Raw genomic sequence first — 20,049 nt, forward strand, 5'->3', positions numbered from 1 at the left:
CTCAGTAAACTATCGCAAGGACAAAAAACCGAACACCGCATGTTCTCACTCATAGGTGGGAATTGAACAGTGAGAACACATGGACACAGGAAGGGGAACATCACACTCCAGGGACTGTTGTGGGGTGGGGGGATGGGGGAGGGATAGCATTAGGAGATATACCTAATGCTAAATGACGAGTTAATGGGTGCAGCACACCAACGTGGCACATGTGTACATATGTAACAAATCTGCACATTGTGCACATGTACCCTAAAACTTAAAGCATAATAATAAAATAAAATAAAATAAAAGATTTTGGATATTCCACTTCCTCCATCCAAACTCCACTTTCTTCATGGGTAAACTCAAGCCCTTTCTACTGAGTTTTCAGGGTGGATGGGCTGAATAAATATGAATTGTGCAGGGCTCTGTAGTAATAAGAAAAATGTGCTGGCTATTGTGTCAGTGTGCTTTGGATGAGGAGGAAAGATAAAAATGGGCACTCATGAAGGTAAGAGCAACAGCGCTTGGCTGCCACATCTTCAATCCCTGTCTCTCCTCCCCCAGGTGTGGAAGCGTTCTGGAGCATGGTTCTTCAAAGGCTTCCCCAAACAGGTCCTCCCACAGCCTATGCCTATAAAGAAGACCAAGCCCCAGCAGCCTGTCAGTGAGCCTGCTGCCCCTGAACAGCCTGCTCCTGAGCCCAAGCACCCTGCCCGGGCTCTAGCTCGAGGTAGGACAAAACAGGTGCTTCTTTCAGGACCAAGGACAGATCTTAGCCAACTGGTCTACCTGAGGGTGGCCTGACATCATGTCTGTGTTTCCACCCAGTTGTTGCATGGTCAGCTTCTGGACTTGGGTCTAGGACTCCTATATCTCCTTCATAGTTCACCATAAATCCTTATCAAGAGGGTAGTGCAGGGAACTCTCCAGCAACGCCAAGCTGCCCAGAGGCTTCGTTGTCATCCCTGGTGGAATATCTAGTGTACAAGAGGTAGGAATTAAAATTAGGAACTGAGAGAGACTTTCACCACCAAGAACATACTGGAGCCTGGGAGAATACTCAGCTTGCTGAGAAGGCCTTCCTGGACCCTGATATTTTTCCTACTCTCCATAAGCAAGTCTGATTTGGACTAATTAAAAGTGAAAGATGAATAGAAGGAAATCAGTAAAAGAAAATTACTGCTACTAAATTGCTACTATTGACATTATCACTATTATCCAAGTATTATGATTAATTATTAAAATGATTAAGAGGGAGAAGAAAACAGTAAAAATTTTAAAAAGCAACCATAGTAAAAATACATTTTAGTTGGACCACTGACCAGATAAAGCCCTTGCAATAATTTCAACTGATGCTAAGTGATAAAATCTGGACTAAATTACAATTCCAGACTGAGTGCAGGCGGTACTTCTGAAAGGAAGGGTACAGCGTTTTTCATAAGATAACTTATCAAGGCACTTAGCACAATGCCTGCCACCTAAAAGGCATTCAACAAATGTTTCCTTCCTGACAAGGCAAGAGCAATTTCTACTCCTTGCAGAGAATCACCAAATTGTCAACATATATTGCATCCCTGAGGAGTCCCCAGTTTTCAACACTAAAAGCTTCCTTCTTCCTAGTTCTTCTAGGCTGAGAAGGCTGTATAGCATAATTGTTCTTTGTAAAGCCTGTGTATGCTCATATGTGTTTGTGCATGCAAAAAAAAATGTGAAATTGTAAACAGGAGCTAGATCAAAGAGGAGGTTGGGAGAAAGACTTTTAATTTTTAAAACATATTCTTAGGCAATAGTCAATGAACCCCTTTGTAGGCTTCTTAAGTACTGGTTTTCCAGACACCAGAAAACCAGTACTCCTCATAATTTGTGTTCTCTTTCTCCAGGTGACAGTGAGGATAGGAGGGGCCCAGGTCAGAAGACAGGTGGGTTCTGCTGACTCTGTTTTGTCATTTGAGACAGGAATTCGCCTAATTCCCTTGATGCCCTTTCTCTACTCAATTCATGCTCTTCTTTCCAGGCCCTGACCCGGCCTCTGCTCCTGGGCGAGGAAGCTACGGGCCTCCCATGCGCAGGGCCTCCGAGGCACGAATGAGCTCATCTAGCCGGGATTCAGAGAGCTGGGACCACAGCGGGGGTGCTGGAGACTCCAGCCGGAGCCCAGCAGGTGAGCAAGATGGGCAAATCCAGAGACAGTTCTCTGGATAGCGAGACTAAAAAGAATGAGGGGACTGTGTTTTTATTCATTTACTTAGGCAGCACTTATTGAGTCCTACTGTGTGCCATGTTCTATTCTAGATACTGGTTCTAGTCTATGGTAGAGGAAAGACAGGATTCAGAAACAATTCTGGCTCTAGACATCCATAATTTTGGTTAGATCCTTTTCTTGCTGTAATACCATATGTCAGAAAACATGATTTTTTTGTCCCCGCCTCAAAAAAAAAAAAAGAAAAACCCTGGGGGAAAAATGCCCCTAGGCTTCGAACAAAGTAAGGATGCTTCACTCTCAAAGATCTCTCCAAGTCTCCCCTTGGCGATGGCCTCTGCTGTCTGGGCATATGGCGTAGGTCAGCATGGCCAGGATGTCACTGACAGGTGCTCGTGTTGGGTACCTCACATTTCTGGCCTCACTCATGGTGGATTTATTTGGCAAGAGCGCCGATTGGTAGGAGTCATTGAGCACAGGACTTTGAAAAAAATGTCTACCATATTGGAACATCTTTGTTCCATAGCCCCTTGTCTGAGACCTCAAAGCAGCTTCATTTCTTTTGCAGGAAGGGGCTGTGTCTGGGTCTAAGTCAGAATGGCTGAATATTTAGGTCCCATGTTGACATCTGGCCTTCTCTTCCTGAATTGTGTGTTTGTAGCTTAGCACTTCACTTCCTCTTATTGGCAACAGAGCTGGGCATGTACCTTGTGCTTCATCATCTGCCCAGACCTCCCCCGTGACAATGAACCTATGGTTCAGATGAACAGAGAAAGAGGAATTTCTCAGATCCTCAACATCATGAAATATTTATAGAGTGTTTACTATGTGCCAAATGCCGTCTCAAGTTCTTTTACATATATTATCTCATTTAATGTTTGCCACAACTCCAAACTCCACGTACGAGACTTCTGTTATTCGCATTTTACAGAATGGAGAAACTGAGCCTCAGAGAGGTGAAGCCACTTGCCCTAGGTCACACAGCTGATAATTGGCTAGAATGAGAATTAATTCCATGTATGTCCAACCTCAAAGTCTGTACTTTTTCTCTTCCAGAGGTAAAGTTTCTTTTGGCAATGCCTTTTAAAATTATTTTTTAATTGTTGTAAAATATATATAACATAAATCTGCCATTTTAACCATTTTCATGTGTACAATTCAGTGGTGTAAAGTACGTTCACACGGTTACACAACCATGCCACTATCCATCCACAGAACTTTTTTGTCATTACAAGCTAAAACTTTGTATCCATTAAATAATTCCACACTCTTCTCTCTGCCCAGCCCCTGGTAACCACTATTCTTGATTCTGTATCTATGGTTTTGACTACTCTAGGTATTGCGTATCAGTAGAATCATACAGAATTTGTCCTTTCATGACTGGCCTATTTTACCTAGCATAATGTCTTCAAGGTTCATCCGTGTTGTAGTATGTGTCAGAATTTCTTTCCTTTTTAACCCATTTATGCTGGAGGTTGCAATTTTTTTGTGTGAAAAACCAGACTTTGACGGTGACTTTGAGCAGTAGGATATAAATAACTCCTACAAGCTTAGCGTTCCAATAATGGAACATAGGGCATAAATTAAGAATACACAATATTCTATTGTGTATTTATATAGTATACTTATATACACACATAATATAGTATACATATATATACACACATAGTATACATATATGCACAATAGAATATATAGAAACATAGTATATATAACATAAAACATAATATACTATATAGTATATGTTGTATATTATATAGTATATACACACAGCACATATACTATATATAGTGGTGTATATGTATATACATGTATATATGCATATATATAGTGGTGTGTGTGTATATATATATTATATATACTACATTTTGTTTATCCATTCACCCATCAATGGAAGTTTGGGTTGTTTCAACCTTTTGACTGTTGTAAATGATGTTGCTGTGTGCCTGACATACAAATACCTGTTGCATTCCATTCTTTTGAGTATATACCTAGAAGTGGAGTTGCTGGATCATATGGTAATTCTGTGTTTAATTTTTTGAGGAACCACCATACTGTTTTCCATGGTGGCTGAAACATTTTTAGATTCCCGCCAACAATGCTCAAGGGTTCTCATTTCTTCATGTCCTCACCAATATTTGTTGTTCTCTGGGTTTTGTTTTTGTTTTTAATAATAGTCATCCCAGTGGTGTGAAGTGGCATCTCCTTGTGGTTTTGACTTGCATTTCCCTCATGATGAGTGATACTGAGCATCTTTTCATGTGCTTTTGGCCATTTGGATATTTTCCCTGGAGAGACAGCTATTCAAATCCTTTGAACACATTTTAAATTGGATAGTTTATCTTTTGTTGTTGAGTCATAGAAGTTCTTTATATATTCTGGATATTAATGTCTTATCAGATATATAATTTACACATTTTTCTCTTATTTCATGGGTTGTTTTTTCACTCTTTTAGAGTGTCATTTGATGCACAGAAGGCTTTTATTTTGATGAAGCCCAGTTTCTTTTTTTTTTCTTTTCTTGCCTATGTTTTTAGTGTCATATCTAAGAAATCATTGCCTAATCTAAGATCATGAAGAAGTTCCTTTATGTTTTCTTCTAAGAGTTTTATAGTTTTAGCCCTTATATTTGGGTCTTTGATGCATTTCGAGTTAATTTCCGCATATCAAATCCTGCTTTTAACGTCTATATTATTTTGTCTTCTGAGGACAAAGACAGTCATAGGACATTTCTGAACTGGATTTGAATCCCCTGTCCCTCAGGAGTCAATGTGAATGTTCTCCTTGTCTAGCTTCTAGCATCCACCTGTTCCACCTTGAGCTGGATTAGCTGCTACCTGCTCTGAGCTCCCAGGGTGGTGAGATGCAGCCCTAATGCAGGACTTATCACTGTCTAAAGCATTAGAGCCTGAATCTCTCTCCCTCGTAATACCAGGGACATGTCTCTCTCCATTAATTTATTATGTTTCCAAATATTTGGAGCATCTACCATAATTTTGTCTCTTGCTCACCATTTTCCAGCCTATACTAAGATTCTTAGTTGATTATAGGCTCTCAAATACTTGCAGATTTGACTTAATAATCATAATAGCAACTTAAACTTATTGAGCATCTACTCTCTGCCAGGTATGTGATTAAACCCTTTGCATGGGTCATATTGATCCAATCAACAGCTCTTTTTGGATAGGTACTATTGTAGTCATCTTCACATAACAGATGCAGCAAAGAGAGGCTAAAACAATCTCAAGGTCACATAAAAGTAATAGCGGGGCTGGTGTTTAACCCAGGCAGTTCACGTGCAGAGCCAGTGCTCCTAGCAGGTCTGTTATAAGTTCCACTTGAGGGACTGACAGCAGCTCAGTAAAACAAATTCCCAGTAAAACTCCCTTGTTCCAGGGCTTAATCCTGGAATCTCAGGGTCCTCCCTCACACACAGTGCGGAAATCCCTTCAGAGGTCTCTGAAAGGGTTTTGATCACCCACATACTCTCTGTAAGGGGGGACTCCCTACCTCTTGGAGCAGCTTATTCTATTGTTGATGGGCTTCAGGTGTCATTTACACATTCAACAAGATCTGAGGTAGATTTGGACAGAAGTCCTACCTTAGGGGCTTCCTGGTTATGTGACCTTGGGCATATTTAACCCCCACTACCTCAACTGCAAAATGGGGAACACAGTACCATGCATGGCATTGAGTTGTGAAGCTTCCATGAGGTGATGTTCAAGGCCTAGTGCATTTGAAGAACTCAATGACTGTTGGCTATTGTTGCATCATAAACTCATCATTTCAGTGTCTGTCTCCTTCCTGTGACTGGGCTGTGCACTCCTGGAGGATATAAGATGGTGTTTTGTCAATCTTAGCACAGGGATTGGCACTTGGTAGACACCCACTGGATGCTCGTTGAATGAATGAATGGACAAATGAACGAGGCCTCAAATGAACAAACAAATGGCAGTGCTAACGTAGGAATCTGGGACAAGACTTGGCTATTTGTAAGCCCCCAGGCAGAGGTGGTAAAGCACCCTCTGTTATGTGTATTCAAGCATCCATCCAGCCAAAAGTGCTGGATTCAAGAAAGACGGCATCTAGCCCAGTGAAGTAAGAGAGAGCAGGGCTTTCTTCCCAGAACATCACACCTTCTGGGCACCAGAAACTGCTGCACACATCATTCTATTCAGTCCCTCTCTGGGAAACAACAGCATGTAAGGGTTCTGGCACAGACTCCAGAGACCAACTGCCAGAGTTCAAACCCTGGCTCTGCACTAACCAGCCAAGAGACATTAGATGAGCTCAGTAACTTCTCTGTGCCTCAGTTTCCCCATCTGTAAAATGGAGATAATATGGCCCCACCCCATAAGGTTATTAGTGTAGAAATTAAAGAAGTTCTTATATGTAAAGTCCCTGGCACATGGTAAGCACTAAATAAATGTTAATTCATTATTATGAGTTAAGTGGAACTGTTGCCTCCATGGGGCATGTAAGGTTCAGAGAGAATGAGTGACCAGCCCAAGGTCACACAGGCCATATAGGAAACAGCAGGAAGGCAAAGCCAAGTCCATATGAAAATAGAGACACGTTCTTTCAGTAATAATAAAATAATCTCACCACCTGACATGTGTCGAGTCTTTAGTACATGCCAAGCACTGTTCTGAGCATTGCCTGTTTGTATCATTGTATCTTCCCCACAGCTCTATCAGCTAAGTGATTATCTCCATATACCAGGTGAGGAAACTGAGGCCCAGAGAGGACAGGTCACTTGAGCAAGGTCACACAGGTGGAAGGAGGATTATAGAACCTGTGCCTTTTAACAACTGTGCTGCTGCTGTGACTCACCAGAGTCTGAGTATTGACAGGAAAGAACACACTGAAGGCAAAAGAGTCAGAAAAAGCTGAGTGAGTGAGGAGCTGCCTCCAGCGGAAGTCCAAGGGGCTCACCCCACACCGGCTGAGCGGTCCCAAGCTCCTTCCTGCTGTGTATGTGTGTGACACATATGGCTGTTTTCTTTTCTTTCCTCTGCAGGTTTGAGACGGGCCAACTCAGTCCAGGCCTCCAGACCTGCCCCAGGCTCGGTGCAGAGCCCAGCGCCACCTCAGCCTGGGCAGCCAGGTACCTGCCACTCGCCTGCTAGCACCTGCCCAGGCTGTCACTCGGCTGTGACCCTCATACCTCCCATCCCTGCTTGCAGAGTATGCTGGGCTTTCTGCAAAGCTGCAGCCACAGCTAAATCCTGAACTCTTCTAAGACCCTTAGAACCAGTCATTTCCCTGGGCCAAGAAGCTGGGCGGGGAGTGAGAGTAGGAGGCAGGGAGCATCCTACCCACCCAGTGCAGAAAGTGATGGCACCTCATTCGCCAGTGTTTCCCACCTCCAAGACCAACACCCCCACTTCACAGAGGAGCAAGTCAAGGCTCAGGAAGTTCCCACAGCACTGGGGCTTGGATCTAAGCCTTTCTAAATCCAAAAGCTCCCCACCCTGTGGGACTGTTCCTGCAGCCTCGGATCCCTTTCTGCCTTCGGGCCTGTGTCCACACCTGTGAAATGAGAAGGAAAAGGTGAACCCCCAAATGATGCCACCCTCTCTGCTGCATCTCTGTTTGTCTCTTCTCCCTGCTCAGGGACCCCAGGAGGCAGCAGACCGGGTCCTGGGCCAGCAGGACGCTTTCCAGATCAGAAGCCAGGCAAGTATCTGCTTCCTCCCATGCCTGCCCAAGTGGCCACCTCTCCCCTACCTCCCTGAGAGAGAGCAGACAGCTGCCAGAACTTGACTCAGCCTACACCCTGAGACCTGTCTGATGAGATCTAAACAGCCCCCCGAGTCTAAAACTCTAGATAGTCCGCACTAAGATTAGCTAGATAGAAATGCCAACACATATAGTTTAGAGCATAGACTACCTGGGTTCAAATCCCTGCCCCTTCACTTCCTGGCTGTGTGACTTTGGGCAAGTTACTTAGCTTCCCTGAGCCTCAGTTTCCTTATTTATAAAATGGGAATAATACTAGGACCTACCTCACAGAATTGTTGGGAGGATTAAACAAACTAATACACAGAAAACCTTGGTGGGTTGCCTGGAATATACTAAGCCCACGCTGAGCGACAGTGGTTACTATTAATATATATGACCAATATGCATCACCATCATATGTATCAGTCACAGCTACAAGACACTTTTTGCTTTCTCAGGCATCAGGCACTGTTTTAAGTGCTGCGCCTATATTTGTTCATTAAAAAATACTATTATTTGAGGAGCTTCAGATATTATAATGTCCATTTTACAGATAAAGAAACTGAGGATCAGAGACATTAAGTAATTTGCCGCAGGTCACACGGCCAAGATTCAAACCCAGGCTGTCTGGGCACCAGAGTCCACACCACTGATTTGTACCCCCACAAGGTCTGTTTTGCTTACATCTGAATCAGCTTGAGGGGCGTATTGTCAAACACAGATCCCAAGGTCCCACTGCATATCCACTGATTCTGGGTGAAGCCAGGAATCCGCATCTTTTGAAAATGTCCCTAGGTGCTGCTGTTATGAAACAGGGATGCAGCTGCATGTTTCCTGTCCTTATCTCCCTGCAGAGGTGGCTCCGAGCGACCCCGGGACAACTGCCCCCCCACCCCGAGAGGAGAGAACAGGGGGAGTTGGGGGATACCCAGCAGTTGGAGCCAGAGAGGACCGAATGAGCCACCCCTCCGGGCCCTATTCCCAAGCATCTGCAGCTGCCCCCCAGCCTGCCGCAGCCCGCCAGCCACCCCCCCCAGAGGAGGACGAAGAGGAAGCCAACAGCTACGATTCAGATGAAGCAAGTAGGTGGTGCCTAAGGGAGAGGTATCTTGGAAAAATCACTTCAGGAGCCAAGCCCAGGAAAACAGGAATGGCTCAGGGACAGCCCTGTCTATCCCCAGACCCCTAATATGCCAGACCTAATAAACATATTAACCAAGTGATAGAAGTACAGATTTGTGTTTCTAAATTCACAAAATATCAGCTTCCTAAAGATTAAGTGCTACATCTATTTTTTATTGTGGTAAAATACAAACAATAACATCAATGGTACCATGTAAATCATTTTAAAAATTGCAACTCGGTGGCATTAACTATATTCTCGATGTTCAGTCTACTAGTTCCTCAAGATGTTAAACATAGAATTATTGTATGACTCAGGAATTTCGCTCCTAGGTGTGAATGCATATTTTAACAGTTTTTAAAACTCTTTAATTTATATCTCCTAAAAGTAATTTATTAACCATGATTTAAAATTTACTGGGCATTTTCTCTTGCATCCTTATTAAATGCCTACAATGTACCTACCCCACCCAGGCTCCAAGTTCCAGGGATACACACACGTATACACACACACACACACACACACCAGTGACATTCCCCCCCCCCCCCACCCCCACCCCGGCTAACCCCGGTGTGCCTGGGGCAGCCTTTGTGAGCTGGAGGGAGGCAGAATTGTCAAGTGTCTGCATCCAGTATGTGTTGATGGGTGGGGACATTACAAGTTGTTTCTGATCAAGTGGAAAAACTGGATCCACACAGAAGGAACAGATCAAAGGCTGTGACCAGCAACATGGCCTTGACCTGCCATGTCATCTCTCCTCATTGTAAAATGAAAAGCACAGCACCACCTCCCCCACAGGCTAAGGGGCAGATAAACTGAGATACCTTCTGGGAAGGTGCTTCATAAAATGGAAATCATTGTTACATAATGCTAAACACCCGGGAGGAATTGTTGTTATGCGTATGGACATGAGAGGTAATAAAAGTCCACACGTGTTGGGCACTCATTGTGTGCTGGGCACTATTCTGAGTGTTTTCTGTGCATTTACCTATTATTTAATCTTCCCTACGAACCTGGGCATAGTTGCTTTTATGACTCTCATTTTACAGATTGAGAGATGAGGCTCCGAGAGGTTGAGGGACTTGTCCAAGCTCATCTAGTCAGTGCAAGGAGGGGCTGCTGGTCAATCACACAGCTGTAGCAGATCAGAGGCCAGGCCTGCATGGAAGATCAGCTGTCCCCCTTCGTGCCCTGTGCTCTCCCATGGATCATGGGTCTGCGGTCTCAGGAGAAAGGAGTGAGAGGAGTCCACCCACCTTGTCGGCCACAGGCTGGCTCTGCTCTGAAAATGCCCTGTCTGTGCACCCTTCTGCCTTCCCTCATCCTAGTCCTTCCCTGGAACACTGGCTACTGCTCCTTCCAACGGCCTTAAATGTCCCCAGCCCACCAAGCATAGATGAGTCCTCCCAGCCTCATGTCTGTCCCTGTTATTAACTTATCCCGGCAGTTTATTACAAACCTGTCTCCATACTCCACACTCACTCATCTATATTTGACAAGGGTTTATTGCGCATGTACTAAGTGCTTCAGACTGTTCTAGATGCTGGGGATATCATGGGAAAAAAAAGATAGACATGCCAGCTATTCTCCTGGAGCTAACACTCTAGTGAAGACAGACAGTTAACATACCAACGAATTCATTTCAAGTGGAGACAGAGCACCATAAAGGAAATAAAATACATTGAGTGACTATGATGGTAGCTACTTTAGACAGTGATCAAGGAGGGCTTCTCTGAAGAGGTGACATTTAAGCTGAGATATGGATAATGAGAAGGTGCCAGCCATGTAAGGATCTAGAGGGAGAGCATTCCAGGCAGAGGGAACAGCAAATGCTGAGACTCATTTATTCCTTCAGCAAATAAGTGAACACCTACGATTATGTGCTGTGTGTTGTGCACACTGGGGACATAGCAGTCAACAAGATAATCCCAGCTTTTGCCCTCATGGGGTTCTCAATCTATCAGGACAGAAACGCATTACCTAGGCGAGTGCACAGATGATGAACTGATCATAGATGTCCTGAGTGCTCTAAGGTAGTGCAGGGTCTACCAAGATGAGGTACTCACAGCAAAAACCGAGTTTTCCTCTCTTCTGTAGTCTCATTTCATAGCCCACCCTGGGCACATAGTAAGTGTTCAGGAAATGTTTGCTGAGTGACTGAATGTTTGTTATCTTGGTTCCTGTCTCTGCCTCCTTCAGCCACCCTGGGTGCCCTGGAATTCAGCCTTCTCTACGACCAGGACAACAGCTCCCTGCAGTGCACCATCATTAAGGCCAAGGTGGGTGATGGGGACCAAGCAGGGGACCTCTCAGGATGCTCTGGCATGGCCAGGAGACTCAGATGGGGATGGGTGACCAAGCCTGTCTCTTTTTGTTGCTTGTCTGTCGATGATAGTGATGGCGATGAGAAGAGTCACAGTAATTAGGCAAATTCCTTTCTGGGAGGCCTTCCTCCTCCAGGGATGGTCCCAGAGGGGTTTCTCTTATCTGCAAGCACCTCCTGGGAGTACATGCAGCTGGGCTTCAAGAGCAGGGCCGGCCTCTATCTGCCTGGGCCAGCAGTGTCTCTGGAGGGGATGGTGGAGGTTCTGTCCGGGAGGAGATGACAGCCTGGCTCGATAGCTGACATGGCCATAGAATGGCCCCATCCCTGTGTTTGCCTGAGGCCCCTTCTGCTGAAGCGGCTGTCACACTGGAGCAGCAGCCGAGACACAGGGACACTAATATGGGCTTCCAAGGCGGTGGGACAGCCTCGCGCAGGCTCCGGGGGAGTGAGCTGACTTGATTCCAGACCCCAGGGGAAAAAGCTGGGTGAAGCCAGTGCAAACCCCAGAAAGTAATTGACTAAGATTGCACCCCTCCCCTGCAAAGCCCCAAGCCTGGTCCACACAGAAAAACCAGCAGGGGCTCAGGAACCAGGCTTCTTGGGTTCAGATACCAGCCCTGACCTTTCCTAGCTGTGTGACCTGGGGGAAGTGACTTAACCCCTGTGTGTGTCACTGTGCCTATTTGTAAATTGGGGATAATAGTAGTGTCTCTCCCATAAGGATAGTTGTGGGCACATGTGCCAGTGTTCCCAGGACAGTCCCCTTCTGTGCCTGTTGCCTCGCTATAATAATTAAGTGCTTCCTTTTTCACTCTTAAAATGTCTCAATTTGAATGATAAATGAGGTATGAAATGCTTAACATAACTCCTAGACCAACACATTCCTTTGCCCAAGTCACTTTTTTATTGAGCACCAATTATGTGTCAGCATTTATTGGACACCTATTATGTATCAGCATTTATTGGGCACCAAGTATGTATCAGCATTTATTGGACAACTATTTATTATCACTATGGCAAGCACTTAGATGTACTTAACACTGCCCCTCCACCCCCGCCAATAACACAGTGAAGTAAGTGCATACATTATTTTGTTTCCTTTTTATAGAAACTTCTGAGGTAGGGATTCTTATTAGCCCCATTGTACAGATGGGGAAACAGGATTAGAAAGTTAAAGTCTGAGGTCACACAGCTGGTAAGGGATGGAGCTGATCTTTACAGGCAAGATCTCATTTAATCCTCCAAGAGCCCCATGAAGCAGGAGTTGCTGCCAGCCCCATTGAACAAGTGGGGAAACAAGATCCAAGGAGATCACTGGACACAATACACTTGACCCTTGAACAATGTGGGAGTCAAGTTAACCCCCTGAGCAGCTGAAAATCTGTGGTATAAATTTTGATTCCCTAAAAACTTAACTGCTACTAGCCTACTGTTGCCTGGAAGCCTTCCTGACAACATAAACCATCAATGAACACATCTTTTGTATACTTTAGGTATTATGTACTGTATTCTTACAATAAAGCTAGCTAAAAGAAAATTCAACATTTATTGAGAAAATCATAAGGAAGAGAAAATATATTTACTATTCATTAAGTGGAAGTGGATCATGATGAAGGTCTTCATCCTCATGGTCTTCATGTTGAGTAGGCTGAGGAGGTTGAGGAAGAGGAGGGGTTGGTCTTGCTTTCTCAGGGGTGGCAGAGGTGGAAGAAAATCCTCATGTAGGTGGACCCACACAGTTCACACCCATGTTGTTCATGGCCAATTGTGCATGGTATAAGTGCTGTGCAGAGGGATGATGGGAGCCAGAGGTGGGAAATCTGCCTGGTCTGAATGTAGGGGATGGACAGAGTGTGTCTAAGCCCCAGGAATTTGGGGATTGCTCACTTTAACAAATCAACTGAATTCCTACCTACCCCAAACTTCCTTCCTCTATAGTATCTCATCTGAGCCTCATCCCAGCCCTGATGGATGGAGACACTGCAGTCTCAGAAGAGAATGCGGGGGTCAGGGCCGGAATGCAGGAGTCTCCTCCTTCCCCCAACCTTGCCTTTACTCTTCTGGGACGTGTCCTCCTATTCTAGAAATAACAATCCAGCCTTGATCCAGTGTGTACTGTATGCCAACACTTGACAGGTGGAATTGCATTTAAATCTCACCGCCTTATGAAGTGGGTACTGTTCTCATCCCCATTTGACAGGTGGGGAAACTGAGACTCAGATAGGTTAAACTTGTCTAAGGTCACATAGCCAGGAAGTGACATGGCCAGGTTTAAAACCCTGTCTCCTGTCCCAGTACTCTTTCCATGATACTGCATTTCCCTTCTCTCTCTTTGGAGGAGGAAACACACAGGGTGGACCAACAAGCAGGACAGATGCCAGGGGCTATGCCCATTGCCGATGACAGCTGAGCACTGGGCCCTCCTGAGGCCCTCACACCATTGCCTCCTTCTCTTGCAGGGCCTGAAGCCCATGGATTCAAACGGCTTGGCTGATCCCTATGTTAAGCTGCACCTCCTGCCGGGAGCCAGCAAGGTACCATATGGCCTAGGCTTCTCTGCAGACCGGGTGCATGGGCCCTGGCAGATACCCAGGGTTCTCAGCTCGGAGCCTAAAATAGCCTTATCTGCCCCAAATCCCCAACCCCACCTCATCCTGTGAGTAGCAAAGCCATTGCAGAGTATGTAAAGTATGTCCCAGGGGTCATTCTCCCTTGGGCAGGGGCTCTGCCCATTTCTCCAACTCAGAAACCTGGGATCTGGGCAGCTGCCAATGCCAGAAGAGAAGCAGATGCCCTGATGATGCCCTTCATCTGCTCGAACACCTTCAGCGGCTCTCCCACTGCTGACTCTGGCTCACCTCCTCCACACATTTTATGCCCCAACCACACACTCCTTATCTCTCAATAGAAATGAGCAGCTTTCTCCAAATTTCAGAACTAAGCACTTTGGAGAATATTCTCTGGAGCCCTGGCCCTCCCACCCTTCTCTCTCCTCCAGCTCGCCTGCTGAGCATTGCTTTGCTCTGGGGTTAATTCTCCTCTCTGGGGATTGGCCCACCCAGAGTATATAGCTAGAAATGGAAGTGTGCCTGCCTGGGTTTTGTTTTGTGCTTTGTGCTTTGTATTAATTTGACATAGATGTCCTAAAGGCAAAGATGATAGTACATCTGTCAAATGATCTTCAGAAAATGCCTGTTAAATACCCCTACACGTACCAAATGCTCCATGAGACAAAGAGGACACAGTACACACCTGCACACCGTCCCCCACCCTCAACACACACACACACGCATACACTTTGTCTCACTCTTTTCTTTGGATCAAGGAAAGACAGTTCCTCACCTGGCCATGGCCAAATTATGAAGTGTTTGGCCCCCGCTCCTCCTCACTCCCCAGTGATGTTTGCTTCTCTTCTAGATGCCCTCCTTTACCCACTCCTAATAGCCAAAGCTGCTTTGCTGAAGAATCTAATGTGAATTATTTGCATGTTAGCATGAATGAGATTTGTCACCAGGCCACTTCTGGGCATAGTTGCATTTCTAGCCTTCTCCGTCTTAGAGGAAAATGAAAAATGTTGGCCCCTCTAAGGAATTTTAGGCATGAAGGGTACTATTTGGGGGGAACAGAGAGAACCATCCCAATATCCCCCTGCCTAAATGGGAATGGGTGACTCTCATTTCTGTCTCCCTCACCTATAAATGATTTCTTCTCAAAGGCAGATGTCTCTGCTTTCTTAAGGGAAAGTTCAAGGAGGAGGCTCAGTGCATGGAGGGAGAGGGGACCCAGTGTCAAGCATTGATCCATTTTTCTGTGGCCGTGATCCTAGAGGACATCCCCCACTCCCTGAGAACATGCATTTGGGAATAACTAAGCCCCTAGACACTCCTATGGGGAAAGCCACCCACCCACCCCACGTCAGCCCAAACGATGGGGTTCCACGACTGGCTCCCCACTGAGGTAGATGTCTCTGTCCATCTCTCTGGGGCTCTAGTCCAACAAGCTTCGTACAAAAACTCTGCGGAATACCCGGAACCCCATCTGGAATGAGACCCTCGTGTATCACGGCATCACCGATGAGGACATGCAAAGGAAGACCCTCAGGTATCTGGCAGGCAGAGGGCAGAGAGGGAAGCAAAGGGGAGGCTCAGGGTGTGTGGAACTGAGACTTGGGGTGAGTTCCCCAGGGCTTCACTCTAAAAAGATCTGTACTTAGTTTATTTTTTTTCTTGCTTGTTTACTTTTACCAAAAAGTGACATGTATTTTTGGTAGAAATTTTGGAAAATACAGATAAGTTGAAACTGTTTACTGTTAACATCTTGGTATCTGTTCATTCAGGGTGTGTGTGTTAGGGGGTGGGGTGCGTGTGTGGGTGTGTATGTAAAAGTTTTCTCCTGGTAAAACTCAGTGCTTATAAAAAGGTTTATTACAATAGATCATCCTGTTAATACATCTGTATCACTTAAGAATACATTGATCCTATTTCATATTCTTCTACAATGTTGAATTATTAGGCTGGTGTGAAAGTAATTGCAGTTTTTGCCTTTAGAAGTAATGGATATATATATATATATATATATATAGAACTTGCCTTTTTATCTTAACAATGTATCTCGGTGTTACAGCCGTGAAAAGACGTTTAAATCTACCTAATTTTTAACTGCCTCAGAATATTCCACAGAATGGATTTATCACAGATTTTAATGTTCTTATTCTTAAATATTACAAATGAATAGAAAAGTGTAGAATATACTAAAACAAACATCCATGAACCCACCCAATACTTGATCTGTTAAAAATCCTGCTATTTTGCTGTGTTTGCTTCAGCTCTTTTTTAAGAAATAAAGCACCCCCAGTGCAAGTTGAAGCTCCTTTTGTATAGTCTATCTCTCACCTGTCCTGTCCTCTTCCTTCTCTCCCAAGAGCTAAACACCATCCTGAATTCTTTGGGTATCGTTCTCAAGTATGTCTTATACTTCATAATTATGTATCTATAAACAATGTACAGCATTGTTTGGCATGTTTTAAATTTTTATGTAAATGTTTACCAGTTTATTTAGCCAATTCCCTATGGGTGGGCATTTAAATTGTTTTCAGCTTTTCTCTATTACAAACAAAGTTGCAATGAGCAACTTTATTCTTCCTTGTGTGCATATGAGTGTTTCCTTAGGGCACAAACCAAAGAGAATTATTACTGGATCATGGGATATGTGATGTTTTCCAAAACAATTTTACAAGACATGCAAACTGCTTTCCAAATTGGCTGCAACATTATTCTAAGTAAATATTTTTATTGCGGCATAACATTCATTTAGCAAAATGCACATATAAGCGCACAGATTGATGAATTTTCACAATAGTGAACATACTGGGCTTAAGGAATGGTACATTCCTAGACTGCAGAAGACCCCCACTGTGGCCCCTTCCTATTGAATACTCCCCTGGGGTATTCAATATCCTAACATCTTACAGGACAAGTTAATTGTGTCTGTTTTTGTACTTTATATAAATGAAATTGTATTGTGTGGCTCTTTTGTATCTATATTCTTTCATTTAACATTCTACGTGTGTATTCATCTAAGTTGTGTGTAGTTGTAGATCATTCTTGTTGCTATGTAGTATTTTATTGCAGGAATATAATGCAGTTTTATTTATCCAGTTTACTGTTGATGTATTTGGGTGGTTTCTAGTTTGGGGCTATTACAAATAGTGCTGCTAGGAACATTCTAGTAGCTGTTTGTAGGTGCACAGGTGCACTCATTTCCGTTGCATATATACCTAGAAGTGTAATGATTGAGCCATAAGATATGGGTATGTCCAGCTTTAATAGAAACTGCCAGTTTTCCATAGTGGCTGTGCCAGTGTGCACTCCCATCAGCCATGCATGAGAGTGCCAGTTGCTTCACAGCCTCATCAACACTTTTTCATTTTGGCCATTCTGGTAGGTGTGCACTGGTGTTGCGTTGTGGTTTCAAATTTCGCTGATGACTAAGTACAACACTTCCTCTAATGTACACTATTACATTTTGTGGTTATTTCATAATTTTCTTAAGCAGTTCCTCCATTGTACAGTATTTGTTATTTCTGCTATTTTCATAGTTATAAACAATATTGTGACAAACATCTTTGTAGTTAAATATATTTCTAATTTTTTGTAGGTACATAGTAGGTGTATATATTAATATTCATGAGGTATATAGGATAGTTTGATACAGGCATACGATGTGTAATAATCGCATCATGAGTTTTTTAAATGGGTTAAATGGGTTTTTTAATCACCTCAAGCATTTATCCCTGTGTTATAAACAATCAAATTATACTCTTTTCACTATTTTTAAATGTACAATTAAATTATTATTGACTATAGTCACCCTGTTGTGCTATCAAATATTAGATCTCATTTATTCTTTCTAACTATTTTTTGGACCCATTGTAGTTAAATATTTTTGTACTTGCCTTATGATATATTTGAGGTAAATTCCTATAAGTGGTGCTACAGGGTCAAAAACAGTGATTATTCCCTTATGTCTTTGGAGATGCATTGCTGTGAAGAAGGATGATATTGTTTACACCCCAACCAGCTCAGTTGAGACAAGTTTTTTCTCCAGTGTTAGACAGTGCAGGACTCAGCTATGAGGGTGTTTGGGCCCTCCAGGACTTTGAACATTTGTTCAACTAATGTTGGTGGCCAAGGAGTGTGGTATTTTACAGTCCCTTCCTGTCCCCCAAGAATGCCTCCCATGCCTTGGAAGACAATAAGTCCTTTCCTCTCTTAATATATGTCAGGATAACTTATCATGCCATGACTGGTCCTTTTGGTCTCCTATGGCAGCAGTTCCCAATCCTTCTGACACCAGGGAACAGTTTTGTGGAAGACAGTTTTTCCATGGACTGGGGAGGGAGAAGGATGCTTACAGGATGAAACTGTTCCACCTTGGATCATCAGGCATTAGATTCTCATCCTAGATCCCTCACGTGTGCAGTTCACAATAGGGTTTATGCTTCTATAAGAATCTAATGCTGCCACTGATCTGATAGGAGGTGGAGCTGAAGTGGTAATGCTTGCTCACCTGCTGCTCATCACCTCCTCCTGTGCAGCCGGGTTCCTAACAGGCCACAGACTGGTACTGGTCCGTGGCCTGAGGGTTGGAGACTCTTGTCCTAAGGGACATTTCTTATGACCTGCTCTTTTTGTGCCACTATTACTCAATGCTGTGTAAGGTAGATTACAAAAGACAATATATTACTATAGGATTCAGGGAGACCTGGATTCAAACCCTTGTTCTACCTCTTATTAGGGAAAAATTATTTAATCTTTCTGGGCCCCAGTATCTTCTCTAAACGGTAAATGCAGTTGTTTTGAAAGAGGAAAAATTAAATGAGAAAAATTCCTAGCCTGACTTTGCAAAAGAGGATGCTCAAATGGCCATAAAGTATATGAGAAGGGGCTCAACTTTTTTAGTCATCAGGAAAATGTAAATTAAAACTAGTGACATACTATGACCCATCCAGAAAGGCTAAATTTAGAGACTGACGTAATTGAAGTCAAAGAGAATAAAGAGTGACCAGAATATTTATAAACTGCTAGTAGGGACATAATTGGTGGAACCGCCTTGGAAAACTGTTTTGAAGTTTCTACTGAAGCTAAACTTATGCCTAGTCCATGGCCAGCAACCCTACTCCTAGGAAAATACTTAATAGAAATAAGTACATGTATATACCAAAAGACATGAACATAAATATTCCATAGCAGCATTATTCATAATAACTCAAAACTAGAAACAACCTGTATCAACAGCAGAATTATTATGGTATATTTACACAGTGGAATACTGTGCAGCAATAAAAAGGATAAGTTACACTGTGCATGGATGCATCTCACAGACATAATCTTGAGCAAGGGAAACCAACATAAAAGAGTCTATATTATATGATTCCATTTATATGAAGGTCAAAAACCAGACAAATGATTTCATGTGGCCAGAGGCAAGAGAGTGGCTATCTTTGAGACAGGCAGCAACTACAAGGGATCCCGAGGGTCTTTCAGTCTCTGGAATGTTTTATATCTTGACCTGGGTGGGAATGACATGGGTATATACAAATGCAAGAATTCATCAAGCTGTAAACTAAATTTATGCGCTTTACTGCATGTCAGTTATACTGCAATAAAGAAGAAATTAAAGGTACTTGGCCCAGTGATAAATAAATAGGAAATCATATTATTTCCGCGTACATTACACATTCCTTACCAGCATCAGCTGCAACTCTTGGCACACAGCAGCATCTCAATATTTGTTCCTGTTTCTCTCTCTACCCCCTTGTGTTGGTGGCAGGATCTCTGTCTGTGATGAGGACAAATTTGGCCACAATGAATTTATTGGTGAAACCAGATTCTCCCTCAAGAAACTGAAGCCCAACCAGAGGAAGAATTTCAACATCTGCCTGGAGCGAGTGATTCCTGTGAGTGACTTTACCCTGAGGATCTGATGGGAGGAGGGGAGATTGGGGGAGCTGCCTTCCTCTGGGTCTGAACTGGGGAAAATAGATCCACAGGGTATTGGGTAGCAGAGGAACTGCAGCAGGTCTGCAGAGGAGAGTCAAGATTCTAGCTCACAATCTCAGGCTGCATTCTCTCTCTGCCTTTCACAAACCCTGTGTCAGCATCACTTCGAACATGAATTTTTCTTGGCCAA

At 43.7% G+C, this 20,049-nt stretch overlaps 1 protein-coding gene across 6 annotated transcripts in view; it reads left to right on the forward strand.

Annotated features, from left to right (window-relative positions):
- Window positions 1-20,049, forward strand: part of RPH3A (rabphilin 3A) — a 331,945-nt gene that overhangs the window by 298,637 nt on the left and 13,259 nt on the right. For all 6 annotated transcript variants that reach the window (XM_055236769.2, XM_063614450.1, XM_055236770.2 and 3 more), the window contains 10 exons: window positions 550-715; window positions 1,866-1,904; window positions 2,000-2,146; window positions 7,206-7,292; window positions 7,802-7,864; window positions 8,764-8,991; window positions 11,232-11,311; window positions 13,818-13,892; window positions 15,350-15,459; window positions 19,690-19,816. In XM_055236769.2, the coding sequence (XP_055092744.1) occupies window positions 550-715; window positions 1,866-1,904; window positions 2,000-2,146; window positions 7,206-7,292; window positions 7,802-7,864; window positions 8,764-8,991; window positions 11,232-11,311; window positions 13,818-13,892; window positions 15,350-15,459; window positions 19,690-19,816 (1,122 nt within the window). The remainder of the gene's footprint in view (window positions 1-549; window positions 716-1,865; window positions 1,905-1,999; window positions 2,147-7,205; window positions 7,293-7,801; window positions 7,865-8,763; window positions 8,992-11,231; window positions 11,312-13,817; window positions 13,893-15,349; window positions 15,460-19,689; window positions 19,817-20,049) is intronic.

Source organism: Symphalangus syndactylus, chromosome 13 (assembly GCF_028878055.3).
Source record: "Symphalangus syndactylus isolate Jambi chromosome 13, NHGRI_mSymSyn1-v2.1_pri, whole genome shotgun sequence".
In the NCBI taxonomy this organism is placed as follows: Eukaryota; Metazoa; Chordata; class Mammalia; order Primates; family Hylobatidae; genus Symphalangus; species Symphalangus syndactylus.